General features: G+C 41.3%; 1 protein-coding gene across 2 annotated transcripts in view; it reads left to right on the forward strand.

The window, feature by feature from the left end:
* Nucleotides 1-678: 678 nt before the first annotated feature.
* The window catches only part of espn (espin), a 39,067-nt gene continuing 26,342 nt past the window's right edge, over nucleotides 679-13,403 (forward strand). The window contains exons 1-7 of one of the 2 annotated variants that reach the window (XM_031845235.1): nucleotides 679-1,476; nucleotides 3,875-4,068; nucleotides 4,707-4,781; nucleotides 9,741-9,927; nucleotides 10,305-10,487; nucleotides 11,576-11,707; nucleotides 12,699-12,957. In XM_031845235.1, coding sequence (XP_031701095.1) covers nucleotides 1,177-1,476; nucleotides 3,875-4,068; nucleotides 4,707-4,781; nucleotides 9,741-9,927; nucleotides 10,305-10,487; nucleotides 11,576-11,707; nucleotides 12,699-12,957 — 1,330 coding nt within the window. In that variant the 5' untranslated portion in view covers nucleotides 679-1,176. The remainder of the gene's footprint in view (nucleotides 1,477-3,874; nucleotides 4,069-4,706; nucleotides 4,782-9,740; nucleotides 9,928-10,304; nucleotides 10,488-11,575; nucleotides 11,708-12,698; nucleotides 12,958-13,403) is intronic. The other variant, XM_031845236.1, reaches the window with a different exon arrangement.

Below are 13,403 nucleotides of genomic sequence, written 5' to 3' on the forward strand. Positions count from 1 at the left end.
GCTGCTAGTGCACACAGTTATAGTAAAGACTTAAAGGTTCTTTGTGACCACAACAATTTCATTTAGCAAAATAATAAACATTTACTAGTAGTATGAATAAACGTATTCTATTGTGATATACAGGATCTATAGTTACAAAAGGAAAGAGAGATGGGTTTTATATTATTTTCTCAGAAGCAGAAAATGATGCTTTTCTTGACAGTTAATAACAACAACAAATAAATAATAACGATGATAATAATAATAAGAGATAGCTCCACAACAAGATATATTTGACAACCCCTCACTAAACAGACAAATTCCACAAGTGTAACAATTTTCCAAAAGCTCAATTTTACTACAGGCCAGCAGATGGCCCTCTACTGTGTACACAGACTGTGGGTGTCCAGCGGTGCTGATTTCAGGGCCCACATGTAAAATTAATGCCGTTGAGGCCGCATGCAAACAAGACTGGGTGTGTGTTCAAAGAGTCCATTGCTAAATTAGTAGCCGCGGGTCTGTAGTACTTGACTGACACCCACCACCACAGTGGGCAGTGGGCTTTACTCGGGGCTCCAAGAAGCCTCTCCGTACTGGCCCTTTAACTTCTGAGCCGATTTCCAGAAAGCAACAACCTGTAACAGGCTCAGTGATCCTCCCCCTGATGGATTATTTAACCGGCACTCTGAGTCCCATGTCGCCATCTGCTATAGCAAGAAAAACACTGCGGAATATTCTTCGAGGCACATGACGTTGGCAAACAGGGTGAATAAACGCATTAAAACAAAGATAGTTTAGTGGGACGCATACACCAAAACGTGCGCAACAGGTGTTCAGCATCCCGTGGGCGCCAGAGAGAAAAGACGCGGATAAATAAATGAGCCACATCGTCGGGCAAAACATAGAAAGCAGGTCAGTTTATCGCTCAGATAAATAACAGTGGACTGAGTTGTATTTCAACATGTAAAATATATCGCGTATTTAAATGTGTATGAACGGAAACTGTCATCGCCTTTGATCATTTGGCTCTGGGATGGTGAACTGGAGCGGCTGCTGAGTTTCCCCACAAAACCAACCGGGTGACTGACATGATCTGAAACTTTGTAAATACAATGCCGACCCCCATCAGCGCGGTGAACTGATCGGGCTCAACGCAGGCCACTAAAGGAAGGAGTCGTCCGATCTACAGGAGCAGCGATGGGCGTGGAGGGGGACATAACGCTGCTCGCCGCAAGGCAAGGGGACGTGCAGACTCTCAAATTGCAATTAGCGCAAAAAGCGCTCACCAGCGACGTGGCGGACGTGCTGGGGGCTTCACCGGTCCACCACGCCGCCCGAGCGGGGAAACTAACCTGCCTGCGCTTCCTGGTGGAGGAGGCAGGGCTGGCGGGTAACTGCCTGGCGAACAACGGGGCAAGCCCGGCGCATGACGCGGCAGCCACCGGCAACCTGGCCTGCTTACAGTGGCTGCTGACCCAGGGTGGATGTCGGCCAGAGGTGAGTGGTCTTAAGCCTTAGTTGTACATGATTAAGGGCAGCGGACTGTAGCTTAATTCATTTTTTTCTTTTTGTGTTGCTGTTCAAAACAGCCACTTCCACAGATGCTCAGTTGACCACAGTGCCAATAAACAGGTTTTTAAATCGAATCATGACACCATTTATTCGTAGTCCACAAGGTTCTGCACCATCGTTTTATATACTGAGTGGTGATCTGTAGTTTGTTTGTAACAAAAGCAAACCTCCTCTAAAATGGCAACTGCCTGCAAAAAAAACAAACACCAATAACAGATTAAGCATCAATACATACAAAGATAACAAACATGGTGACCTTAAGTACATTTGGTTAAAAACAAACACACACGCACAAGGGTCTGAATGCATTTTTGTTAATTGCTGTTCTGATGACATACCACAAAAAACAAATCATCCATCTTTTGTTGCTGTTTGCTTAAATCCACTCTGCTGCACTGTCGTGTGTTCCCATGATGAAGTATGCAAAACTGGATTTGCAAAACTAATTTTTACAAAGCACACACAGTAACGCACAAAAGGGCACACATACAAATACATAATGACGTTGATATGATGAACGATGGTGTAGTTTGATACGATAGCTTGCAAGATGTTTGGTAAGGAGTCTAGTTATACCTTCACGATTAAACCTTATCACCTTATCACCTCCATGTCTCTGCTGGTAGCAAGAAGCAAAGTATTCACATCAGGGAAGGAATGCAGCAGGCACCTTGAAGGAGTCAGTAAAAGCTGTAATACACTTTGGTGTTCTCTGAAGTAAACCCTTGTGTACCACTAACTTTATGTGTGCATATATACCTGCAGCCACTGTGCCTCTACTGTTATTGTAGTATTTTTCTATAATACGTTGTTTATCTTTAGTAACACAATGAAATTCTTAATTTGCTACGCCTGCTTACACTATGCAGAGCAAGTGGCAAGGTACCCTCTGGTCGATTACACAACATTTACAATTATTGGCTGCTAAGATTTTCCAGTTCACCTAACATGTGCATTTTTTTTTTTTGGACTGTAGAAAGAAACCCACGCAGACACATGGAGACCGTGCAAACTCCACATAGACACGATCAAGCCAGTCCGATTCACCACCCCAGACCTTTGTGGACTGACAGTGCTAATGACAAAGCAACAGAGCTGACCCATGGTACTCTTGCTCAAAAATAATTTAGGCCAAGACAACACAAGCAGATGAACCAAAACAGAGTAAATGGGGCACTCAACCCATTGTCTAATATGTGATTCTTAATTTGAAATGCAGTAATAAGAGCTCGAACATCTATTTACTGTCTCCATTACTTTCGCTGTCTGGCTGACTGCAGAGAAACTAACTGATGAGATACTGGGCTGACATCAATTACCACTTGCAATGCAATCTTGATGGGTTATCATCAATGCTATAGCTTTAACTTTTCACCATTGTGTCTTTTGCTGTGCGTTGCACTCTGATCCTGATTTTATCTGATGGTTATTTGAGGCACTCCACTGCCTTCTTTGGTGATAAGATGACTCAAGTGTTCATAGCACATCACAGAGTGTGCAAATACAATATCATTTTTTCTGTTGGCTATTGGTCCATCTCTTGACAGAAAGAATAAAAGTATTTTACAGACAAACACGTTTTTTAAAGAAGATGGAAGACGGATCTGGTTTTTGAGCCAGGGTTGGATGAGAAAGTTGAAAAAGCTATGATCTTGTGTCCTTTGAATAATTAGAAATGTTAGATAACCACTTTAGTCTTGACAGGTATTTGGCTTTGGATCTTCCAGATTCTCTTTTATTTTTTTGCCTCTGATGATTTGCGTGCAATTGTAGGTCTATGCTGCTCATAAATACAGCATTATAGTAAGCTGAGGTTTTCTCATGAAGACTGTAATGTGTTGAATATTTTCACAAACAAGGTCAGCGTTTATACGCGGGCTAAGCAAGGACTTATTTCCTTGCTCAAAAAATGCCTGCTACTAAATCACAGCATAAAGAGCTTTGAGGATTGAACTAAATTAAGCAGCAGAATCATTCAAGACGACTGTATATCAACAATACACAAAACATCAACTTCTATGAACATTTTCTATGACCTGTTTATCCCACACAGCGCAGGGGATTCTGTGATTGATTCCCTTTCTCCTAATTTCAACAGGAAACACTAAATTATAGCAGCAACATATAGTAACATACAAATTATATTTGTTCTTAAAATGGATTGTGATGGAGCGGCACCAGTCTCTCATACAGGTTGGCCGTTTGATGTTGCTCTGGTTAAATATATGAAATTATTTTGATTATTAACTTTTATTGAAAAAATTGGACATTTTATTTCAAAGCCTCATATTTCAGCTCTATTCCTCTTTTGTTTGATTGACAGGACCGGGACAGTTCTGGTGCCACCATTCTCCACCTCGCATCCCGCTTCAGTCACCATGAGATCACTGACTGGCTGCTGAAGAGTGGCGAGGTGGACCCCGGGGCCTCCACCGATACAGGCGCCGTACCTGTTCACTATGCTGCTGCCAAGGGAGACCTGCCCTCTCTCCGACTGCTACTGGGGCACAGCCCAAAGTAAGAGCAATGTGGTTTTATCTTTGGAGCGGTCTGTGAGCTTCGTTCACCGTCTTAAAAATCTGATCCGTCAGTGTGATTTATATTTATAAAGTTATACTCTCGTACCTAATCCACCACTCATCTCTTTTCTTCTCTCTGCCTTTGACCTGATGTCCTTCAACATCTCCTTCACCTGTGAAAACTGCAGCGCAAATTAGATTTTATAAGAGCCTTTAGGCTATGGCAACTTTTAATATTGTAGGCTCTAGTCAGTTTCCTCCTACTGTTTGTCACTGAAAGAGGTTGCTCTAGATCCACTGTTTAGATTCAGTTTTCAGAATGCTGACACTTAAACAGACACTACCACAACCTACATGTGCTGCTTATGTAATACATCCAGAATCATTTCCATAATGTTGACACAAGTCTGTATGAGAGCAAGACCAAGACAACGGCAAATTCTCACATTTGAGAACCTTAACCGTCAAGTGATTAAGTAATTCTTCAAGCAAAAATGACTTAACGATTAATGTGATTGATGAGTGAAAATAGTTGCAGATTAATTCCCTATTGATTGATTAATTGCTGCCGCTTCAGTAAGAAGTGTCAGTGTGTGCTTGTGTGATTACTCCTTGATGAATATCGTCCCTTATCAGTTCAGTGTCAGACCCACCAGTGCCCTGCAGAGATAACACCTTCCTGTGTGGACCGGTACAACTAGACGGACACAGGTGAGGTATTGTCCTTTCTGAGAAGCAGCACTGAGCACAAACCGACACCACAGACTCTTTCTAAGCAGCACTGAGGTTGTTTGCAGGAAATTAGTAAAACCATATCGAGCAAGAAAAGGAACATTAAAAAAGCTACGCTGTCAGATTCAGTACACACATCTGGGCCACCAGTTGAGATATGAGATTATATAGTATATGATATGCAGCATTGGCATTGTGAACTGCTATTTTGATGTATAGTGTCGTACGATCAGATCACCGTGAACGTCTCTTGTCAAAAGTATTCACAGGGATTTGAGTCTCACATTGCCAAGTAGGGGAGTGGAGTAATTATCTGTTAATTAGGGCCACACTAACAGTTGTGGAGTAAACACTGTGAGGGGAGGTGTTAGCTGTTCTTCCTCTACACAAACAGTTCTTCATATTTTAACAAAAGCTCCATAGTATAACACTTAATCTTTCTTTCTTTCTTTCAATAGGTAGCTCAGGGGCGTCTCAGTAGTATGGCTGTTGTTGAGTGGTAAACAAACTTAAATTTGTCATTTCTTTTTTAGTGATATTAAAGGGAATTCAGTACACAACCAGGTCTCTGTAGGTAAGACTGTTGGCCTTGTTTGGTTTAGCAGTTTAGCATTTAGCAACACCTGTCTGGTTATAAAACAATAAAAAAGGAAAATATGGAGATAACCGTTGAGCTGATGGATGTTCTTTTTGCTGGTGTCTACTTCAGCCATCAGCAGTGACCACGAAATACAAAAGGTAAATAATTTACGCCTTGCTCTTTACGCTAACCAGCCTTGTCAGTAGAATTGCTTTGACTCTGATGACCTGAGCCGGATGAGCAGCTTGTCCAGGCACTTACCTCTGCCCCTACAATATAGTGTGGTTGCACCCCACACAGGTGCGTATAGCTGCTGAAAATTTAATGAGCCTCAGGGACATGGTGGCTCCCCGATAGCATGGTCGCCATTCACTCTTCTCCGCCACCGCTCGCACTGTTTACCACCGTCTCCACGGCGACACACTGTTGCGCCAGCCGGCGATAAGATAATGAGGGAAACAAAACCATTTGAATAGACGGGCTTGCTTTCGAGCCTCAGGGCATTGTTCAGAATTGAACTTTGCAAAAAAGAGATAGTATTCTTGTTTTAAGGTTTATTGCAAGCTGCAAATTTATATTGGCGACTTTTACGTCTGTTTGTTCTGCCTGAAAAATCACAAAGACAACATGACCCCCTCAATTACACCACCAGTTTAGTAACCAGCAGCCTGTTGACGGTACATGAGTGTTGCTTCACAGAGGTAATGGTACACACATTAACAGGTGGTAAATAAGCAACACCGACTAAAATTTGAGTCTTTTGCAGCATTACACTAAATCAATCATTTAAAGTTCTATTTCTATTTCAAGACCTCATATGACCACATCGGCTTTGACCAATATAGACTTTTGAAGGCTGGTTTGAGGATCAAGGCTTGGTACCAACATATTTGTATTTGACATCTATATCCATATCCAATCTGGCCTTTTCATGATAGAAATGCAAGGATCAACAACATTTACAGCAACTACAAAACTACCACTATCACATCGATTCATTGGTTGGGTGAACACAATGTGATGAAAGGTCAGCTTTGGTTTAACCGCAAGTGCAGTACCCACTGAGATGGTTGCAAATATTTATTTTCCATTGTATAGTTATTATTAGACAAGCACTCAGGGGAAGGCTGTGGTATTCAGCTGTCTGCAATGTTGTACTCATTTAGCAATCAGTCTTTTTGTGTTAATAGGCTCAGCACAGATGGGGCTTTGTGTCCCGATATTTTAGAGCTTGGTATGGACGGGCGAAGAAGCTACCAATTCAGATGTAGCTTAGAAATCTAACAGAGAACCATGTGCTGTGCCTCTGCCGATAGCCTCGGTACACAAAAGAGTGAGAGTGAGCGAGAGGCTACAGACAGGTTATGCAATCAATTAGTGTAGATTAAGATCTTCGGCCAAGCAATTAATTCCAACATGCAGTTGAAAAGGGTAGACCTCTACATTAGGATTTTCGATAAAGTTAGCTGTCTATATTTTATTTGGACACACAAGGAAGATTCCCAGGAAAACTTTTTAAATTCTTATTTAGTTTTTTATTACTTCTCTTGTTTACAGAACAGCTGCTGAAACAGGATCATATGGATCATATAGTCCAGCATTGAATTAATTCATACTAGCATTCATTTCCTCACCTTCAAAGTAAAAGCCTTGTTCCAAAATGAGGCAGTTCATCCTGTATCCAAGTATCTGATGTAGTAGCAAGGCAAAACCCAAATTCAAGAAAAGACAGTATGAATATTAATAAAGATGACAACATAAAGTGATTAGGATGGCTATTAAACACGGTGTATTTTCTCAGGTCATTTGTGTTGGTAAGTTCAGAAGAAATTTAGTATGAGCCTCTAAAGTCAGTGCGTATCCATGTAGGAGGTCACAAAAGAGGTTCAATTAGGTGTCAACATTAACTTTAGACATGAAAAGTAAGAGGTTAAAAGGTGAGTGCTGTTTTTCACTTCTTCAGCACTAATCTTCTTAACTTCATGGTACAAGTTGGATAAAACAAACTTTCTGTCCTCTTTTACAACAAGAGATTTAATCTGAGGGATGCAATGTAACGTGCCATTTTGAGATCCTTTCCGGCAAAGGGCCCACAGTATTACAACTGTACACTTTGTGAGAGTATTGTTGTCAAGTTACAACCTTGTGCACCTCTTAAAGTCAAGTATGACATGCTCCTTTACAGGTTTAAAAACACACTAGATAAACTGGCGATCTGCATGTTGTCTGCTGTGCCTACGTGTTTGTCCGTGTTTTAATTTTGTTTTCTTGGTGTACTTTTTGAGCTCTGCTGTCAACAGTTGTAGCCTCTAAAAGAAGATATGGATAAAGAGCTGTGCATTATGTAAATCAGTAAAAATATCATACACAATAAACTTTGGTCACACGGCTGAATAAAGTGCATAAATTCTCCCACAACATTCTTCATTATTTAGACAGGAAAAGCCAGTGAGAAGATAACAAGCCTCTGTCAGGCAAGAAGACCATTAGTGTGACATCAATTACTCTGCTAGTAATGAAGATAACCTTGGTCTTTGTTACCCTGTCCGGGGGGGCATTGTACAGACAATTACTGGGGTAAACTCATCAGAGCAGAACTGAAAATATACTGTGTCAAATGTCCACTACTTTAAAGTGTGTTTTTTCTGCTTTCAGTGACTGACGACGGAGCTCCCCTTGTGCCACTTGCTAGCTCTGTCGTCACACAAGGCTAACCTCTTTCTTCGCTCTTTGAAATCTACACCTGTCTTCAAAAAGCACCTCTTTAGTGGATTGTTGAAGCCTCTTCACTTTGGAGAGTTGTGACAAAAGGCAAAGTGCTTTCGTAGGATCATCCCCGTTTTACCTCAAAAACACTCAACTTTGTCCCTCTCACAGCGTTTGTGGTTCGGATTAATGACAAATGTAAGTTTCTCTGCTATACAGACCCCAGTGAGCAGGTGAACACTTTGGTTACACTTATCAATAATTTACCTGTCTGCCCACTTCCTCATGACTGAACCATTCTTATTTTGAAATATTGAAAGTGTGCTTGTTTTTGCTTGGAACTTCCATCATCCAGACTACCATTGTTTATTCTAACATTTCCTGAAAGACAAGCCTGTGTCTAAAACATAGTCACATGTCTTACTAAATTAATTTGGGGTACTAACAACTTCCACAGAAGATGTTATTTTAAGAATTTGTATCTCTTTACCGGCTCAGAATAGGACCTGATTAATCATGAGCAGCATGTTAGGATTAGGACCAGAACATGATGTCATCCACGTCATTTTAATACAGGCTCTCTAGTCACCGGACTTAAGTTGAGCTGACTTTTAGCCTTGAAGGGAAAGTTTGGCAGGGTCATGTCCACTTAAACCCTACCTCTCCTTTCCCTCACTCTTCTCTGCCCCTCTTCACTACTCAGTCTGCCTTGGCCCCTGGCAACCCTTCCTGAAGCTGCCTTCAGAGATTTGTAGGGCGCAGAACATAGTGCAGACATTTGCAGAGGCAAAGCATAGATTAATTCAATGTTATTACAATGGTTGCACTTTAAAAAAGGTCAGCGGCAACCGAGGTCAAAGTTGAAATCATTTAAAATTTGAGGGGCTCCGTGGCAATTTCCACACCAAGGGTAGTGCTTCCGCCTCTACATAGGAAAACAATGACAGTGCAGAGCGGTTCATATGTGGGCAGCTTTAAGCACAAAGCCAGTGGAGTGATAATCCTCTTAGGAGACTCATTGCTCATTTGTCAGTGTCCAAATAAAGCTCGCCCTTATGAGATTTAGATTTAGTGGGGAAGCGCTCATTCACTCCAAGAACTCCCACTGTGACTGAAAAGATCTGGAACAAGGGGGCTTTTACTCGGGAGGTGGGGCTTAGGGCCTTTGGAAATAGGAGCGCGGGATTTGGCTCAGCATCGCTGCTGTCTGCTCTCGAAATAGCCGTAGGTTGACATTGTAAATGGACGTTTACAATGTCAGTTAACTGCTGCCTTCAAATAATCCCACATCCAAACCTTCAGATAAATGTGTTTCATCATACAGCTGAAAGGCAACTGAGGGTGTGGACATGAAATTAGTAAAAACCTTCATTCATTCAGTAACGTTTGTACCGAGATAGTACAAATCTGAATAACACAAATGCAATTCCAGTGGGTTGTCTTTAAAATCCACAATTGTAGGTATCTATTTCTGGGCATCAGTAGATTCTATGGATGCAGACTTGTATGTTAGTAATAGGTGAACAAGTAACTCTTCTTTTGTTTTTGTCCAACTGTTTAAGTTTCAGTGATGAAGGAATCACAGGCTTCCGTTATAGATATTTAGTATCCACGTGTCTCTCTATTTACTTTACTGTGTAATTTCCTCACAGCGTTGTCAACTCCCAAACTAAGAATGGTGCCACTCCGCTCTACCTGGCATGCCAGGAGGGTCATCTGGAGGTCGTCCAATACCTGGTCAAGGACTGTGGGGCAGATCCAAGCATCAGAGCCAATGACGGGATGACACCTCTGCACGCTGCTGCCCAGATGGGCCACAACACCGTCATTGTCTGGCTGGTATGTTGGGATGTCAGTACACTATGGATCATATCTTGTAAACAAATAGAGTACATTTATTTATTCCTTGGTCCACATGCCAATCTGGTTAAATCTGGTTAAATGTAAATTATGAACTCACAGATGTCTATGATAAGGCAAATGAATGTTGGATTATTAGTTTGTTTTAATATTGTTGAGCTCTCCAATGTATTTCATAACCAAAATGACTCTTTAAAAACACCAGAAGAACTTTGTTGCATCATGACCAGGTTTTTATTATGCAAAGGCAAAGTGGTCTTTAACTTTGTCCTCAGAAGCAGATTTTATTCATTTGCACAGAAAATGTTTCAGACGATGACTTTAACTTGTATTAAGTTCTATCCTCCCTCCTGCAGATGAATTTCACAGAGATCAGCCTGACGGGCAGGGACAGTGACGGGGCCACGGCCATGCACTTTGCAGCCAGTCGAGGTCACGCAAAGGTGCTCAGCTGGCTGCTGCTGCACGGCGGAGAGATCGTCACTGACAATTGGGGAGGAACCCCACTTCATGACGCTGCAGAGAACGGTGAACTGGAGGTGTGTGTTTGTGTTGTATTCTTATTCTTATTCTTTGTATTACCATAGACAGTGAAACAGCTGGCATGCTAATATTAGAATGTAAACGCCTTCTAAATAAAGATTTGGTGTTTAATGTGTACATTAACGTACAAGACGGAGTGACTTTGTGCAGAATGTTGGCTGTACTGATCCATTTGAATATTAATGGCAATACGAGCAGTAGCAGAGATGATCCGTTTTGTTGGAGCATTATGATTATTGTTGCTCACATATCCACGCTGAGTTTCACGCTCAACCATCTGTTTTGAATAAATGGCACCTAGCTTATGGCTTTACCAATACTCTGACCTTCTACTTTGACTAATGTTTTGTTGTATCCAATTCTGGTCAGTCAGCTGTTTCAACACAAGGTTGATGTTTTAAATGTAGATACATTTGTATGTTATGTCTGTTATGTGCACTGCATGAGAAGGGTTTGAAATTAAACTCAAAAGGAAACTGACCCCAAGCCTGGTTTACAGGGTGCCAGCCCAAGTTTTTGAGAGGAGAGAACACAAGAAAATACGGAGAAAAAAAAGCTTTCTCATTCTGGGAACAAGCGGCTTAATCTGGCACTTGACAGGGAGGGTTGTAAAGAGATGCTTTATACAGTTCAAGTTTAGCAGAAATGCTTCATATTAAAGAGGAAGGTCTCCCCCAGTAATATTCTGCTTTTAGGAAGGATATTTAATTTCCTGTTAGCTATTACAGTAATTTATGAGCAAGATGATTGAGATTGTTAGTGACCAATCAGGTAATATTTTGCATCCTCCTAGCGAGGGTCTCATAAATAATTCAAATATAGTTATGGATATTTTAACATTTTGAATCATTACATAAGTGTAAATATAATAACAAACGAATGCATTTAAAAATAAGCGCATTTATCTCTTTTATACTGTACTACAGTGGTGATTTTTTTCTTCTCTATTGTAGTGTAAATTAGCAAAAACTAGAATTTCTGTCAACACGGATGTTGATACTTTCCAATTTATTTGAACTGATTGATGCTGATTTACTTACTCATATCTGACCTCTAGCACTTCCTCTGTCGCTCTCTCGTCCAGTGCTGTCAGATCCTTGTGGTCAATGGGGTGGACCTGGGCATCAAGGACCTGGACGGTTTCGCAGGAGCAGATCTGGCTGAATACAACGGCCACTCCCAGTGTGCCAAGTATCTGCACACTGTGCAGAACATGGTAGGAGACGCAGTGTGCATCCTGACGAACTATAACCTCCCTGTGGACAAGGCCACACCTAGAGGGAATTTATCAGTGAGGGTCAAAGTATTTTAATTTACACCAACTTTGAATCTTGTCCAAGAAATAACTCACAAGTAAGAAAAAGATCAGGTGGTTATTCTATTGATCAAATCATTGGATGTTCCTTCAAGACTTTTATATCTAAAAATATCAATATTAACAAGATGATTAAAGAAATAAGAAAGAAAAATATTTTTAGTTTGTCAAGCCTGTAAAAAGTGATAGTCATGTTCCATGACTATAATCTAAATTCTGCAAAAATATTAGTCAAACATTTGATTATATATATTCTAATAATAATTAATAATTCACATTCTAGCTTAGTTGGTCCCCCAGAGCCTAATGGAAAAGCAACAGCTGTCCCTGAGCCAACACGTCCCTTGACTGACATCAGTTTTTCTCTGCTAATTGCCAGAGCGATTACCACTTCTGTACAGTGGAGTCCACGGCTTCAACCGCCTGATAACCCCAAGTGGCCAGAGGAAAAATAACTCCTCCGCACTGAACTCTCTTTGGTGTGTGGGAAACATATCCCCCCCCTCTTGTATTCTTCCCATTAGGGACATTCAGCCAAGTCCTGCACTGTGGGAAAAGCAGAGGGCCCCAGAGCCTTTTAGATCAGCTGTGAGATGTTTCATTAGTGTGTACTCATTAAACACATAATGCTCATCCCCTCATGTAAGTATTCAGGGACTGAGAGGTAGTGGGATTTAGGAATTAATGAACAAATACTTAATTCATATTCACTAATTAATGAATGTCTTGTGTGATGACGCTGTACCTTTTTACATCTAAATTAATGAGTGATTACTTAAGAATTAATTTATGACTATTGTTTGTACTACCGTGGAAATCATGACCACATCTTGGCTAGTTTGACAAAACCAATATAATGATACTTGTATTCACAAACTGCACCCTCTGACAGAGTGTGGAGCACCGTGTTTTGTCACGGGACCCCTCGATGGACCTCGAGTACAAGCAGCCGGACTCGGGCCTCTCGTCCCCAAACACCACCATGCCCCCCCCCGTCAGCCAGGTGGCACACTTTGATATCAGTTCACCATCCAGCTCCCTGTCCAACTACGACTCAGCCAACTCCAGCCAATCCAGCACTGGGGAGAAAAGGAGCAGCCTGACAACATCACGGGGCCCACCCGCTCAGCTGAACACGGTCGCACACACAGGTCTGCAATGCATGCAGTTAAAATATGAAACTTTCTACTCTAGCCTAATTAGACAAGAATTTTGCCAACAAGGTGACTAGAAACGTACGCTCATATTTCATTTTAAATAATTACCAATGATGTCCCATTCTGTTTCTAAATTGAAATATCAAATGATGAGCTTAACGGTCAAAAATATTTTTATCAGCTCATAATCAGAGTGTTACGGTAATGCAAGCTTTGTCGTCTTCAGTCATTTAGCCATAAATCCTCAACTGGTGTTTCATCAGAGCAATGGTGCAACCCTAAGCTATGCACTGAGGTAAAGCTGATATCATGCAGCAGTTTACTTCCTATTGGTTCATGTCACAGGTGCATGGTACACTGGTGCTGCACCCTAGTGGCAGTGTGTAGATTATTTGTTGGATGGAGAGGTGGACCATCATAAGAGGAACTCATGTTTCTCA

Source organism: Anarrhichthys ocellatus, unplaced genomic scaffold, assembly GCF_004355925.1.
Source record: "Anarrhichthys ocellatus isolate YVR2014 unplaced genomic scaffold, GSC_Weel_1.0 scaffold5, whole genome shotgun sequence".
Lineage (NCBI taxonomy): Eukaryota > Metazoa > Chordata > Actinopteri > Perciformes > Anarhichadidae > Anarrhichthys > Anarrhichthys ocellatus.